At 38.1% G+C, this 15,029-nt stretch overlaps 2 protein-coding genes across 2 annotated transcripts in view; both read left to right on the top strand.

The window, feature by feature from the left end:
• Window positions 1-8,049, top strand: part of LOC122671676 (DNA replication complex GINS protein PSF3-like) — a 77,790-nt gene extending 69,741 nt beyond the window's left edge. The window contains exon 9 of the mRNA XM_043869037.1: window positions 7,963-8,049. The gene's annotated coding sequence lies outside the window, so the exon portion shown is untranslated. The remainder of the gene's footprint in view (window positions 1-7,962) is intronic.
• On the top strand, window positions 5,036-8,055 carry LOC122672275 (DNA replication complex GINS protein PSF3-like). Its single transcript, XM_043869774.1, has 6 exons — window positions 5,036-5,211; window positions 5,309-5,380; window positions 5,461-5,561; window positions 6,009-6,101; window positions 7,728-7,816; window positions 7,914-8,055. The coding sequence occupies exons 1-6, from the start codon at window positions 5,167-5,169 to the stop codon at window positions 8,021-8,023; spliced, it is 510 nt and encodes a 169-aa protein (XP_043725709.1). The 5' UTR covers window positions 5,036-5,166; the 3' UTR covers window positions 8,024-8,055.
• Window positions 8,056-15,029: the final 6,974 nt, after the last annotated feature.

Below are 15,029 nucleotides of genomic sequence, written 5' to 3'. Positions count from 1 at the left end.
ACAAACAGTTCTAAAACTATAGGACAGCAAGGTGATACACCCTTCCACAATCTCCAATCAATCACAACCAACACACGCTAGCCAATAACTTGATCCAAATCCAAAACACACAAAACCGAAACCAAGTTCTTTTATATAGTCATGAACTAGTCTAAAAAATAACCATAAAACTGCAGCAAAGGGTGCTGCATCCCCTCTAAGATGAGACCACGAGAAGTTCCAAACCCTTGAGTCTTCAAATCCGCAGGCTTATGCAAATCAAATTGCAGGAACAGAGAGAGGAATGATGAATAATGGACCTCTACAGTCCAAGTCTGATACCATGTTAGATAAGTGAAGAAGAAGAAGAGAGGAGGCGGAAGAAAAGATGCTATAGAATAGAGGCTATAGTTGTAAGTTAGACTACCCCCAAACCATATTAATTAAATAGGGTAAAAAACAAAACAATACATATAGACAAAAATACCCCCAATGGGGGAATCGTGAATAAGGGCTGATGCTATTCTCTATTCATGACTCCCCCTCTCTCCCTTACTTCTAATGTACTTCTAACAGATCGCATGATCGTTGTTGAGCAAAAGTTTGAAGCCAAGTTTGGTCATCTCTGCCCTCCACCCCCAAGGGATGCTACCGTGATAGCAGTTGAAGTTTTGAAGATGGAAGAGCAAGAATTAGATGGTCCTACCGAAGAGGTCTATGCCAAATACATCAAAGTAGACACAACTGAAACGGTGATAGATGATGTAGCAGTTGAACACTCCATAAGAAATCTTCAACAAGCTATAAGAGATGGAGTATGTATCTCAAGTCTTTGATGAGAAAGTTTCCAAAGTTAAGGGCTCTATGGTCACGACACTTGCCTACACCTATGATTTAGAAGACGAACATGTAGAGTTTATCATCCCACTAAGGTATTATGAAGAGTGAATTCTTCGTCTAGAAGATTACATTTCTCATTTTCAATAGTTGTCGGAGTTCTGTTATTGATTGAAGCTTGATTTTCATCACACCAAGGTGATTATTGAATGTCTAAGACTTGAGGTCGAGTTTTTTCTAAGTGGGGGAGAATTGATGTAGATCGAAGCATGGAGAGGAAAGAGTCCAAAACAGAATCCAGACCAGCCCATCAAGGTAGTCCAACCATCTAGCTTTTGGTCCACTCAATGGGCCAGGTTTTCAGCCCATTGTTTGGTCCTTTAAGCAGACCCTCCCCTACCCTGCAGTAGCGGGAGCCTCTTGCACTGGGATGCTCTTTTTGTTTGGTCCTTAGAGCAGTCCTTGCATGGAATATTTTCCAGCTGATATGGAGCTGTCAAATCAGCTATGCAAGGCAAAGATTATGAAGAGATTCGATTACTATTTTATTTAGTTTCTATTTAGGAGTTAATGACAATGTTAGGATTTTTATTTAGTTTCTATTTTAGTTACTAGACAGTAATTAGTTTTCAGTTACTATTTTAGAGTTCCTATTTTGTAATGCAACATTATTTTGGTAACTCTCCAATAGCCATAGGGAGCTACTATTTTTTTGTAATCGTTTTGTTAATTATTAATAAAAGGTGAGGCCAATGCAGTTCCCACGATTTGAGATGCCCTTATGGACATAGGTGGAATACCTTCCCTAGGATAGGTGAGATATCTACGTATTCTTCTTTTTCCACTTTTCTTCTCTACCATCTTCTCTTTTGTTTCTATTTTGGTTCACTGTTACTGAGTTTCATAGGAGAGTATTGAGACCATCTAAGGGTGGTTCAGCAGTGCTATTATAACCTTTCACTGGTGCCATCATTCCCATTCGATACTCAAGTTTGGAGGCAAGACCAAACCTGAGGCACCTTCTCTGTCCTGGGTAATTATTGCAGCAACTTCCATGGTGTTTTCCTTTACATCTAGTCAATAGTTTCCCTTCTTGTAGTATGCTACTTCCCTAGTATACCCTACCTTCGACTGTAGTTTTGAAGACATGCAATGATCGGATATTTCTGTGGTACTATATGTTTCTATTTCTGGCTCTTATTATTTCTGAATTCCTGTCATAACTCATATTCTAGCCATTAACTTTGGCTGAAAATTTGAAGTGTTCATCCACCCATGGTGTCTAGCCTTCAATTGGAAGGATCTTCCCATCTGAGTTGGCTACTTGCTATTTTGGGAACCTGGTGTGTTCGCAAGTTTTTGAACCTTTTCTGTTCAACTGACGATGGGTTTCATTTTGCCATTGTTTCTGTGATTGAGACATTGAGTACCTCTATCAACTTGTGTTGAGACCTGCGAATAGGCTGTTACAATCCTTACTCCTTAGTAATGACCATAGTTATCAAGACGTCGCCCAAGCTCCTTGGTCGTCTTGGACGCCTAGGCGGGTGCCTTGCCGCCATGGCGATGTCGCCTTGATTTTTTACCCTCTAAAACGCCATGATCGCCTTCCTACCTTGATAACTATGGTAATGACCTAATGTTAGAGTATCCCTTATTTCCCTGTTGCTAGACTTACATTCTAAGCCTACTGTTAGCAGTACCTATGATCTTACTGTAGGATAGGACACCAATAACCTAGCCTTACGTTATAGTGAGGGAGAGAGAGAGAGAAAGAGAGTACTCATGAAGTCAATCTTAAAAGGCATGGATGTTGATGTAGATCGGCTGTCTAAACTAGCCACATGTGTAGGGATTCTTCCCTACACCAACAGTAGTGTAGGTATAGGGATTCCCCTACATCAGCACTAAATTGTGGGATTAGGTTTAGAAGTTTTTTCCCAAAGCGAGTTTGCCACCAACTGTAGCGGCACCTCCTATACGTATCATGCTGAGCAAAATCTTCATGTAAAACCTATTCGTGTTTACTTAGTCTTCTATTTGAGTTCTATTTGGAGTTGTAATCCTAGTTGGGAATCTAGTTTCTATTTTTGTTGGGAGCCCTAGTTTAAGTCTGTTTTTCTATTCAACCATGATGCTATAGATATGTAAGATCTCTTGAGAGCCCCCACGATTGAAGGAATAAGAATTTGTTGTGTAATTGGCATCCTAGTGAGAGGATAAGAGGCTGAGAGAGCCGTCCCCCTATCCCGCTGTCCAATTCTATCTCTTCTCCATTCTTCTTCAAAGTAGTGTTCACGGGTAATGTTCACTCTATTCTAGTGGGCTGGTAATTGTTAATTCTCTGTTGGTTCAAGAACATCAACAACAGATCTGATAGCAAGTTTATCCCATTCAAGAGGGTTACTCAGCATTATCTTCTTATCTCATTCCAGATCTGATATTCAATTGGTGACTTGTTTGTCTGAAACCATAAGTTACTATTCTCATTCTTTTACTTTCTAATTCTGTGATTTCACCATAATTTTACATCAGACCATCAAATCCACCCAACCTTGGACCGAATCTCCCTCACACAGTCACACCTAGCGGGAAACTAGATCTTGGTTATAGCCTCAACAAACAACCCTAAACCCTAGATTCCATCATTATTCTCTTTCCGGAAACCCTGAAACCTAACCCTAAATTGCCGCAATTCAATTCCAGCACACTTTCTCCCCATTAAAACTTAACGTAACCTTCACTGATAGACTCCCCTACATCAACTTAGCCTAACCCTACTATCCAACCCTAGGTTCCACTAAACCCTAACCCAAATTTGACCAAAATCCCAATTTTTTTCCTACCTATGTACCAGTTCATAGCAGATCCTGGTTACTGGCTCCTAGTTGGATTATCTACCAATCTAGAACTACATTAGATATCCTCTAATTATAGAGAGGTGCCTCTTGGACATGCCTATCCAAGAGAGTCTACGAGATGTGCCTCCCGAACTGATTTTTTAGAAAAAAAAGCCGTTGCTGGTCAACCGTCTCCTCCCAACGGTCAAAACAATGCTCTAGGGAAACTTTGTTTGGCCTTCAACCGGATGATGACTGGTCGACTGCCCGGTCAACTGCCTATCTTCCATCAACAAAAAACATGCATTAAACATTCAAACTTGTGGGAGACATCATGTATGATAAAACCATGAAATAAAGGAGGCTTTGACTCTTAAATTCATTTCAAATACAACAATGATGCTATTCTACTAGGTAAAATATGTTGTGGGATCACCAATCATGTGATATTATGATCTAGCCTCACCTATGACCCGAGGCCCTTATTAGTGCAGGAAGATCTCAGTTGCAACTCTTCTGCAATGCAAAAGAAAAAAACAATCATTTTTCCCCCTAAATTTGAACTCTTTAAAGAGTGCCTTGTACAAGATGATAAATTAGCTCATATTGCTTACTTGGATAGCTACACCCTTTAAGAAATTATAATGATCAATATTGTCTTCGAACAATTGATCCACAAGTATGCGGAGCATATCCTAGACCAAAGAGGAGAACAATATAGACCTTAGCTTCAGCAGGACAGAGATTCTAGGGCTAAGTTTGGATTAGAACATCAATTTGTACCAAGTAATAATATGTTTTTCATTATTTTTCTTCACACAATTTTATGTGGTAGTTTTTAGCAGTGAGGGTTGGGTTCTGCACCAGTTTGGTATACCTAGAAAGTTAGTTTTAGTTTTTCATGAAGTAAGCTTGCCTCACTTTTCTGGACCTTATGATTTTCATCCATGCATTCAGAACATATTTGGATTGGCTTCTGTTGGGACATTAGAGTCTTCCATAGCTCTAGCATTCTAAAATATTTATCAAGTCATACAATAAATGTCTATGGTCTTTTTAAGGTCTGGGGTTTTTTTTTGGGGGGTGTGTGTGTTGTGGTTACAAGGATTAAAGGCCCAAGCATCCAAATCATCACAGGGGTAAAACGGTCTTTTGTAACCTCCCAGACTGTCATTTGTCCGGAGAGTTTCTGAGGATGACAAAATTTGGTGTCTACAGGGGAGGGGGGGGGGCTCACTTATTTAATATCTCTCTCAGAGTAAGTAAAATTTAAATTTAGCCACCAATTATAATTTCTTATCTGGTTGTGAGAATTTTACGGCTATACAACGTCTAATGTGACCCTTGATTATCTTATGCAGGCAAGCTTGTGCAAGAAAGAAATTGGAGTTCTATTTGATTTACAGGTTTCCATAGTTTGGAGAAGATAGATGTTTCAGTTATGCTTTGATAGGTTTACTTAGCTAAACAAAAGGAACAAGCAAGAGTAATTGTCTGCTTTTGTTTAATAATGGCTCATTATTATAACATTGATGACATAATCATGGAGGAGGAGGTTATTGCCTATGCATTTTCATGCTGATTTTGTTATATGATACCCTAAGAATTTTCCCTATTTCTGATTCCCAACTTTAACTTTCACTTGCTCGCAGATCATCTCAGTTGTTTTCCAAGTGGCTGCTAATGGAGTTGGACTCCTTGATCCTAGTGCAGAAACTAACAGTGTATGTCCTTTGGAAAGCTTGAACTTGTGCAAATGAATTGTTATTTGTGTTCTAATGGTTTGTTTGTCTGTCCTAGACAGGTTGAACAAGGTTCAAAGGTAGAGCTACCTTTCTGGCTAGCCCAAGAGTTGCACCTTAGACAGGCAGTTGCTATGAATGTGCTTGCTTGTTTCAATCAAAAGTAAGGCTTGTAGTTCCTCTAATAGAATTTTGATGTAAAAGAAACAGATATTACTTGCATGAGTGCTGGATGGCAAGACGAAACACCATTTCCTACCTGCATTGTTAACATTGCACTACTCTGACCTGCTGGGACCGACTGTTTGATGACCTGATTCTGCCCTCCTAGCCATTAGAATGTAAATATTTTTTTCTTCTGGCTCTGCATCTTAATCTTCCAAGCATACAAAAGAACAAAGTCAACTGTTATAACCCTGTTTAGATCAATTTTAGTCCTATAGTATCTCCTAAGGTGGTGCCTATAAATTGGTTGGGTCCTACTCCATTGCAGCTATATTTTGTTTAGATATCTAGAACAGGTTTTCCCAGCACTGATGCATGCTTTTTTGGAAAGAAAATGAATTGAATTTTATATTGTTTATCAGTAATTTGTTTTTGTAACCGCCAGAACAAGGAAGGAAATCCAGGTAAATGCGGCATGTGTTGATCTCAGGAATAGGTGCCCTTACTTCTATGAATTAGGGTGCAAGATTGCACCCCTGTAAATTCCCTTCCCTCAGAATTTCTCATATGCATATTTTGAGTGGTTAAAAATGTACTGAAATATATTTGTCTTGAGAGAAAAGACTTATGTCCCCCTTTTTCACTCTGGGAGTAATTCCACTTGTGCCATTATCATTTTGTTGTTCACTGCAAGGCATTTGTAATCGCATTCAAGGTAGACCAATGACATCCAATGCCCTTTGTATTTATGCATAGAGAATTCAGACATTCCATTTTTGGTTTTAAATGTAATGTAGATTATACCTAGCTCCTTTCTTTTTAGTGGTGCCTTTTTTCTTTTTGGTTTTATGAGAAAAAAAGCATGCATAGTACTATAGTGAGGTATGCAAAAAAAAAAAACCTGTAGAAAACCAACCAGGATGCCATTTAATGTCAAATAAATCATAAAATTAACCCAAGATGTTGGTCAACTGGATGCTCTGACCAATTGAAACGTGTGCTTCTGATGGGAGTTCGACAATTTTCTTGGCCCTTCTGATCAATGCAATTAGACAGATGTGAGTTCTGTTAGCTTTCAAGAATTAGAATAGGGCTTACAACAGAAACAAAAGGAAGATATTCAGATTAGATTAGATATCAGATTTGAAGGAATAGAAAGAACATATCAGAAACAGAGGGAGAAGGATATGTTCTCATCAGGGCTAAAGCAGAGAATAAGGAGAACACAAATAGAAGAGAAGGGATAGAAGTGATCAAAAAGAAGAACTATATTGTTACTTGTAAGAGATGATCTGGCGGTCTTTGCTGCAACAATGGAATATTGAGGCTGAACAGAGGATAATGAAGGGGATTTGATAGAGAGGGAATTGGAGAGAGAAGAGGAAGAATAAACCACAATTTGGGGGGAGGGGAGGGGAGGGGAGAGGAAGGGAGGAGAGAGAAGCTGGAGCACATTTCAAAACACATCACTCACTCTATATAACCTCACTCATTAATTGGATTAATTGATTCATAAAAAGACATCAGCATCATTGCATTGTTTTGTTCTAAAATTTCTCTTAAAGTGGGTTATAGTGTGGATTCTGGTATTTTAGGTTGATTAAGGATATCAACTTTCATTTAATTAGTTTACTTTAAAGGTACATACTTTAAAGGCATGCTTTAGGAAGGATATTTTGTCTTCTTTTTCTTGTATTATGGAAGGGTTGATGGGTGTTGAACAGTTGGTCAAACAAGTGCTTTACTATTCAGAAAAGTTGCCTCTTGACTGTTGAGTCTCTCTTAAGTACATAAAAAGGTGATGCCAGATGAGGAATATAGTTTTTTTGTTTTGATTATACACGAGCATGACTTCTGTTTTCACATCTCTAAATCTTCTGGACATGCATTATTTTACGAGCATTTTGCCTGGAGACTGGAATTACTGAATGCATGTTTGTGGATAGTGCTTTGGCCTGTGGCATGCCTGAATGGTTCACTCTCCCTCAAGTTATTTCTTTTTCATAGGCTAACTTAAACTTTACCCTAAATAGAGTTGAGTGGTGAAACAGGATTCATGTGGTTGACCCTTTTCAGTTGGGATAAGGCATAGTTGAGTTCAGATTAATTCAAATAATTACTTCATTTTTCAATTCAATTATATTCTATGATAGTATTTCAGTAGGTATAAGGAAGTTTTGAGCAAGGCCCACAGTGCAGCATTTGCGGTAGCTCCCAAGTTTTTGACTCTTCTTACAAAAGAAGAAACTCATTGTGAGATTTCAACATGTTTGATTCTTTCTTCTTTTTCTTTTTCTCTTCATAATGGATTATTAGTGAACCATTGAAATCATTGTTGTGCCTTTTGAAGTGTATGAAGCAGCCCGATCTTCAATGGCAGCGTTTAAGAAATGGCGGACAGGTGGGCCCAGATTTGAAAGGGCATCCATTCTTGGAATAAAGAGGAAACCTGCTAATTAGATGAAAGCTCTGGCTGCCATTCTATCTCAATCCCTTTGCCAACAAAAAGTGGTGAAACAGGAATTTTAATATTTGAGGTGGCATTAATTAGTTTATCAAATTGCCTTACAGCATTCATTTGTCTCATCCAGTGTAAGAATGTAGCAATGGAAAGCAATAATAATACTAATACAAACTTGATTGTGCTCTTTTGGTTATCTGTTTTATCTTTTTTGTTTTCTCACTTACCCCCCCTAGTTATTGAGTGGGTTATTTTCCCTGCTTTAGTGATCTTTTTATTATTAACTTGTAGCTTGTGATATTTTGATCATTTTAATTGAATTAAGTACTGTCATAAAATAATTATGGTTTGTAGTAAGGATTGAGTAGAAAATCAGATATTTTTATCACCCAGAGCATTTTTAGCAATCGGATCATTCGTAGTGGAAGAGGTTCCTAACTGGATAAAACACTAGGCAAGAAATAATTGAATTACCTTGCAAACTGTTAGATGATTAAAATCAGCTTATTAGACTCAATATATGAGGCTTTAGATTTTAGGGGATTTTAGTTGTATTAAAAAATTTGTTGTCCTTATCCAACATTTGGAATTGCTAGTAACCCTGCCTTGTGGCAAGTAGGTGGATGAGCCTGATCCTAAATCCTGTTGATCCAAAATGGCTGATCTAGAAAGGGTTTTAGGGTTCAGGCTGAATCCAGTCGTTTGTGACTGAATCACAATCCTAATTGGCTGAGGTTGGTCTTGTTGTTGGTTGCATTTATGTGAACCTTGCTCAGGACCCTATACAAAGGTTACCATTGTAATTCACTTTGTTTCAAGAATCTGTTCATTCTGCCAATGCAAGTTCTTTACCTTGGAGGAGAATTGGATAAAGGCTCCTCCCCCTTGTGCTATTAATTTCTTACCTTTGAATGACAAGCTTTCTATATGTTGCAGGTGATTACCCTATATTTTGGATCGTATAATATTAAATTAACCACTCTTCTCTAATCAGTGTAAATGAATCTCTGACCTCATTAACATGGTTGATAGGGACTGTGAAAGGAGCTGTTATGACAGTATTCCTAGACCTCAGAGCATCACCATGGAGGTTGCATCGGGACATTATGTGCTCGCCCCTTATATACTGATTCTATGGGGGGCAAAGGGAAGGAAGGTAAACGATTAGTTAATGACAGAAGAACTAAGGTGGTCATGGCATTGAGATTGTGTCACCAAACATCAGGGAGACTTGTAGAGAATATTGAAAATGTGATGTTACAAGTAAGCTTTGATCTTCTATGTGTACTCATAGTTATAGGGCAGAAGATCGTTGCCAGGCTGTGTGGCCCCTGCAAAAGTGTGGTGGTCAATGAAATCGTGCATATGGGTATCAATAGGGGTGAGATTTTTCATTTCAAGTGGCAGGGTAGTCATTTCATATGGTCTTATGTCTGGATGTAGGCTGCATGCAGTTTGGCAAAGATTCTTTCCCTGATTTAAAAAATTGAAAAAAATAGAAAGATTAATAAACCCTATTATAACATTAAATAGAGAGAGGCCAATCTTGATTTTGGTCATTCTGCACTAAATTTCTAGGGTTAAGGTATATTTTGGCCAATTCCGGTGTATAGAATTGGACACCTACCTCGTATTGAAAGCTCAGAAGGAGAAGTGTTATAAGCTTTAAATAGAAGCCTTGATAAATGATGACTAGTCTCTAACCAATTCAAGAGATTTCGATTCTTTTTTTTGTTTGTTTTTGTTTTGGAATACTTGAAACAAAAGAAAATCACTGTGAGGCTATGTGGCCATGCACCAGCAACTAAGGCCAATGAGAGCACGGGGAGAGCATTCAACATGGGTGACATTTTTTATTTCAGAGGAGGAAGGATCGGGGCTATCATTTCACCATTGTTGTGAGTCAAGGTGAGCTTTCTTTTTCTTAAATAATAATTGTGAAAAGAAACGCTAACCAGTGCTATGTGTGGACATGTACCTAAGCCTAGACATAGTCCCGCATGAAAAAACCACCGCACCCCTAGACCTTTTCACCTTACCAGGGGTGTGTGGCGGTCTTTTTGCGCCAGGCTGTAACGCTAATGCTTTACAAAGCACAAAGTAGTGAAAACATGTGGAAAGTTGGAAACTGTACCTTTAAATTAATTTATGAAACCAAAAAGGATTAACAGGAATATGAATGGTTAAATAAAGGAAAGGAAAACTTAATCCATAAGTAATAAATTCCCGCTCCCGCCATCCCTCACTCAAGAACTAGGGTTCTTCTCTTCAATCTTCAACCAAAACGAGATAACTCACCAAACCAAGATAGGTTCTACCAAAACACATTGCATAGAACACGAATCAACCATCCATTTCATGAATAATGACCTTATTGCAAAACCAAATCGATCCCTGGGCATTTACCTTCAAAAATACCCAAATTTGGGTTCAATTCCTCGAGCATCTTCAATCAGCCCAAAACTTCATAAATACAGCATACCCTAGGGTCCAGAACACTTCCATATCATCAATCTAAGACCCAAAAATGAACATGGATCAAAGCCCTCTAAACCAAAAGGGTTTAGAGTCATTTACCTTAGAAAAACCTTCAATGTGGGTTCAATACTTGGAATAACTCATCCTCCACTCCATCCTAAGCTTCAATCTTACTTTGGGTCTTCAAACAAACCTCAAATCACTTGATTGCAGCAACTCTCCTTCAATATTCCATGCTCTTCCTTTTCTTGCTTCTCTTCTTTTCTTTTCTTGAATGAGAAGTTCTAAAATGAGCTTTACAACACTAGTCTATTTGCCTACTCAATAATGGCATTCTTGTAAATACTATCAAGTCTCCATTGGACTTCCAAATAAACCAATAAAGTTTTTATCTCTCCTCCTCCTATAGACCAATAGGATATGAACACAAGGTTCACCCACTTTTCACTTTCCAATCTTACCCTTAACCTCATCTTCTAATTACACCTCAAGCTATATGATCACTTAAAACAAACTATGGGTTGAACCCATGAACCAAACCATTAAACCAAACCTCAAATAGAATTAAACACATTAATCCTTCAATAAACCATTGCCTTAAATTGTCATATAAAATTCAATTAAAATAGATTAAATAACATAGGGTAAGCTGCCACCCCAGTCTATTGGTGCCCGCCTTTTAATTCTCTAAAGCTTAATGTAGATGGGGCGAGTAGAGGTAACCTCGGAATGGGGGGTGGTGGTGTCATTGTCAGAGATAGGGAGGGAGAAGTGGTGGCAGCCTGTGCCAAGTTCTATGGTGAATGCACCAACAACGAGGCAGAAATTAGAGCCTTAAGAGATGGGCTCGAGCTTTGTCGGGAGAGGGGGTTTCAGAATGTGCATGTTAATTCAGACTAGTTCTTTGGCATAACGCATCAACCTATCACGGGTAAGCCGCCATTCCCAGTCTATTGGTGCCCGTCTTTTAATTCTCTAAAGCTTAATGTAGATGGGGCGAGTAGAGGTAACCCCAGAATGGGGGGTGGTGGTGTCATCGTCAGAGATAGGGAGGGAGAAGTGGTGGCAGCCTGTGCCAAGTTCTATGGTGAAGGCACCAACAACGAGGCAAAAATTAGAGCCTTAAGAGATGGGCTCAAGCTTTGTCGAGAGAGGGAATTTCGGAATGTGCATGTTAATTTAGACTCGGCTTCAGTGGTGCGATGTGCAACTACTAAAAAGTGTATTTCTTGGAAAGCTTGGTACTGGTTTCAGGAGGCTATGTGTTTGTTGGAAGAAGTCTAGGCGGATGTCACTTTCACATACAGAGAAGGAAACAGGGCAGCAGACTGGCTTACAAACCATGCTTGTGATAGGAAGGAGGACATGCTTATTGTAGGGGCCAATGAGCTCCCACATGATCTACAAAGGTTAGTCCGCGAGGACTCGTTAGGTCTCCCCGTGATAAGGGGTTAGGTTGGGGGGTTACTCTGAGCATGAGAGAGTTGAGTGCAATTAGCTGTTGAGGTAGGGTTTGAGGTAAGGCGGGAATGTCCCCCCCCCCCAGTGTTTTATTTTTAAGATTGATTTTAATAAAATTCTAGGGGCTGCCCCGGGTCCCAAAGAATATTGGGGCTAAAAAAAAAATAAAAATAACATAGGGTATAATACCTAAAGTAATCAAATCACCATAGGTAATATAATATGATTAAACATATTAATAAATCCATGAAGTAAATTGAAATCATAAATAATCCTTTAAAATCTAGTAAAATACTTACAAGTATATTCCACATCGAAAATCATCAAAAATTCCCTCCAATGCCTGACATGAAACTGCCAGCACAATAATTAAAATTATACAATATAAGGTACAAAATGTGGGGCATCACAGCTTAGGCTGAAAATGTAAAGAAGTTCAAAGTTTGAAACTACTACAACCCAAAATAAAAATTGTTCAAAGTCATCAGAGATAGAAAAGTAAACTAAGGAGCGGGGTCTGGAGGCATGTTGATGTAGCTGGTGATGTGAGAGAGTTCATAAACAACAGAATTAAGCTTTTTGTCCATCTCATCCAGCCGCTCAGTGGTCTTCTCCATGTAGTCCATCATAATTTTTTTGTCACCAGATGCACTACAAGATCCTTCACCTGTTTCAGGATTATAGTCCTCATCCTCATCTTTGGTGTTAAAGGCATTGTTTTGGTAGCTCTCTTTCTTCGAGCTTGGGAGGAGTCAACAAAGGGAGGAACAACAGAAATATTCATCTTGTTGATGGTGGTGGCATCAATATCACAAGGCTTGTCCTCAGGAATTTCACCAGAAAAATCAGCTTAAAAATAATGAAAGATGGTGGTAAGAGACCTATAAGGAAAGTTATCCTTGCTAGCCCTTCGAGAAGCAGTCTCCATAACCTGCATCATAAGATAGGGCAAACTGATTTGATTTCCAGTAACAAAGCACCAAGATAGAAAGGCTTCAAGTAGCTTGACAGCATCACGATGTCCTCCTTTGGGAAGGGTGTTGTAGGAGTTGACCAAACACATAACCCTAGGAGAGTCATGGAGTTGGATAGCCTTAAGGTTTTAGGAATTTCCATTATATTCATTCATAATTTTGCCATATACCTCAGCCTCATTCATAAACTCATCAAAAATTTTCTTGATTTTGAGGTATTTATGTTCCCCATAAGCCCTAATATTGAGGATGTCCTCAAGATCATTCATGGCAAAAGAGATAAGGTTCCCTTCACAAGAGACTTGATTTTCAAATCCTCATCCATACCCTCAACTTGAAGATTACAGTAAAAATACTTGACAAGATTAGGATAGCAGAGATTATTGTGATAAACAGTATCATCCTAACCTAGAAAAGTGTAAAGCTCAAATATGTTACCAGTTTGGAGTTCTGAAGTCCATACATAGTGTTCTTGAATGACTTTCCTCTTCAAGAACGTAGGCTAAAAGATTGAAGCCTCCATGGATGAAAAAAGAGCATGATTGAAGGAGGTTTTGCCCTTGTTAGCAAGAATCTTCCTCTTCTTGTTTGAAGCACCTTCTTTGGGAGCTATTTAGAAGAAAGAAATGAGGGATTTGAGAGAAGGAGATGAGATTTGATCTAAAATAGGCAAAGATTCAAGGAGTTTTGGCAAGATTTTCCCCTATTTCACTCGCACAAGGGTTTCAGGAGAGGAGAGCATGAAAAATAGAAGGCGAGAAATGAGCGTAAAAATGAAATTTCTGTGTACCAATCAACCAACACGATGGAATCGATCGACCGACAGAGTGAAAACTCTATTTTTCTCAAATTTTGATTTAAGAGTTGATTTTGGGATTTTTAAAAGAATTTTTGAAATAAGTAATTTATTCAAAAGGATTACAAATGCCCAATTCCCTGCAAAGTGAACAGAATCTTTCTTTGGGCAAGGGTTTAATTAAAATGGTCGCGACTTGCCTAGCAGTGTTGATATATTCAAGATAATTTCTCCCTTCTGAGCAGTGTCATGAAGAAAATGATGACAAATATCGATGTGCTTGGCTCTAGAGTGAAGAATAGGATTTTTACTGAGATTGATAGCACTTGTACTATCACAAAGAATTTTAGAGGTTTCAAATGTTATTCCATAATCATTAAGAGTTTGGCGCATCCAAAGAATTTGAGCACAGTACCTACCGGTTGCAATGTATTCAGCTTTGATAGTAGAGAGTCCAACACAGTTCTATTTCTTACTAAACCAAGAAACAAGGCATGATCCAAGAAAGTGGCATGTTCTACTAGTACTCTTGTGATCAATATGGCAACCAGCAAAATCAACATCAGAAAAACTAAGCAATTCAACATTATTATGCATAGGATACCAAAGTCCTACATTAATAGTGCCTTTCAAATATTTAAATATTCATTTAACAACACTAGAATGAGATTGCATAGGATTAGCTTAAAATCTAGCACAAGCACAAACATTAAACATGATGTCAGGTCTACTTACAGTTAGATATAATGGCTTCCAATTATACCCCGATATCGAGTAGGATCAAAAGGAGTTTCATTCTCATCTTTTGATAAACTCAGTGAGATACTCATACGAATGCAAGATGCTTTTTGAGAATTTATATCAAATTTCTTTAACAATTCTTTAATATATTTAGATTGATTTATAAAAATACCATTTTCAGTTTGTTTAATTTGAAGTTCTAAAAGGAAATTCAATTCATCCATCAAACTCATTTTAAATTTATTTTTCATGCAATTGCTAAACTCAAGACATAAAGATTCATCTGTAGCACCAAAGATGATATCATCAATATAAATTTGAACAATAATTAAGTTTGAGCCTTTATGTTTAACAAACAGAGCAGTATCTACTTTACTAATAATATATTCATTTTCAATAAGAAATTTTCTCAATCTATCATACCAAGCTCTTAGAGCTTGCTTGAGTCCATATAAGACCATTTTGAGTTTAAAAATATGGTCAGGGAAAGAAGAATTTTCAAAGCCAGCTGGTTGAGAAACAAACACTTCATCAGTAACAAAACCATTAAAGAAA

The sequence above is a fragment of the Telopea speciosissima genome, chromosome 8, assembly GCF_018873765.1.
Source record: "Telopea speciosissima isolate NSW1024214 ecotype Mountain lineage chromosome 8, Tspe_v1, whole genome shotgun sequence".
NCBI lineage: Eukaryota > Viridiplantae > Streptophyta > Magnoliopsida > Proteales > Proteaceae > Telopea > Telopea speciosissima.
The sequence above is the reverse complement of the archived record's forward strand: the minus strand, read 5'-3'. Positions and strand labels throughout refer to the sequence as shown.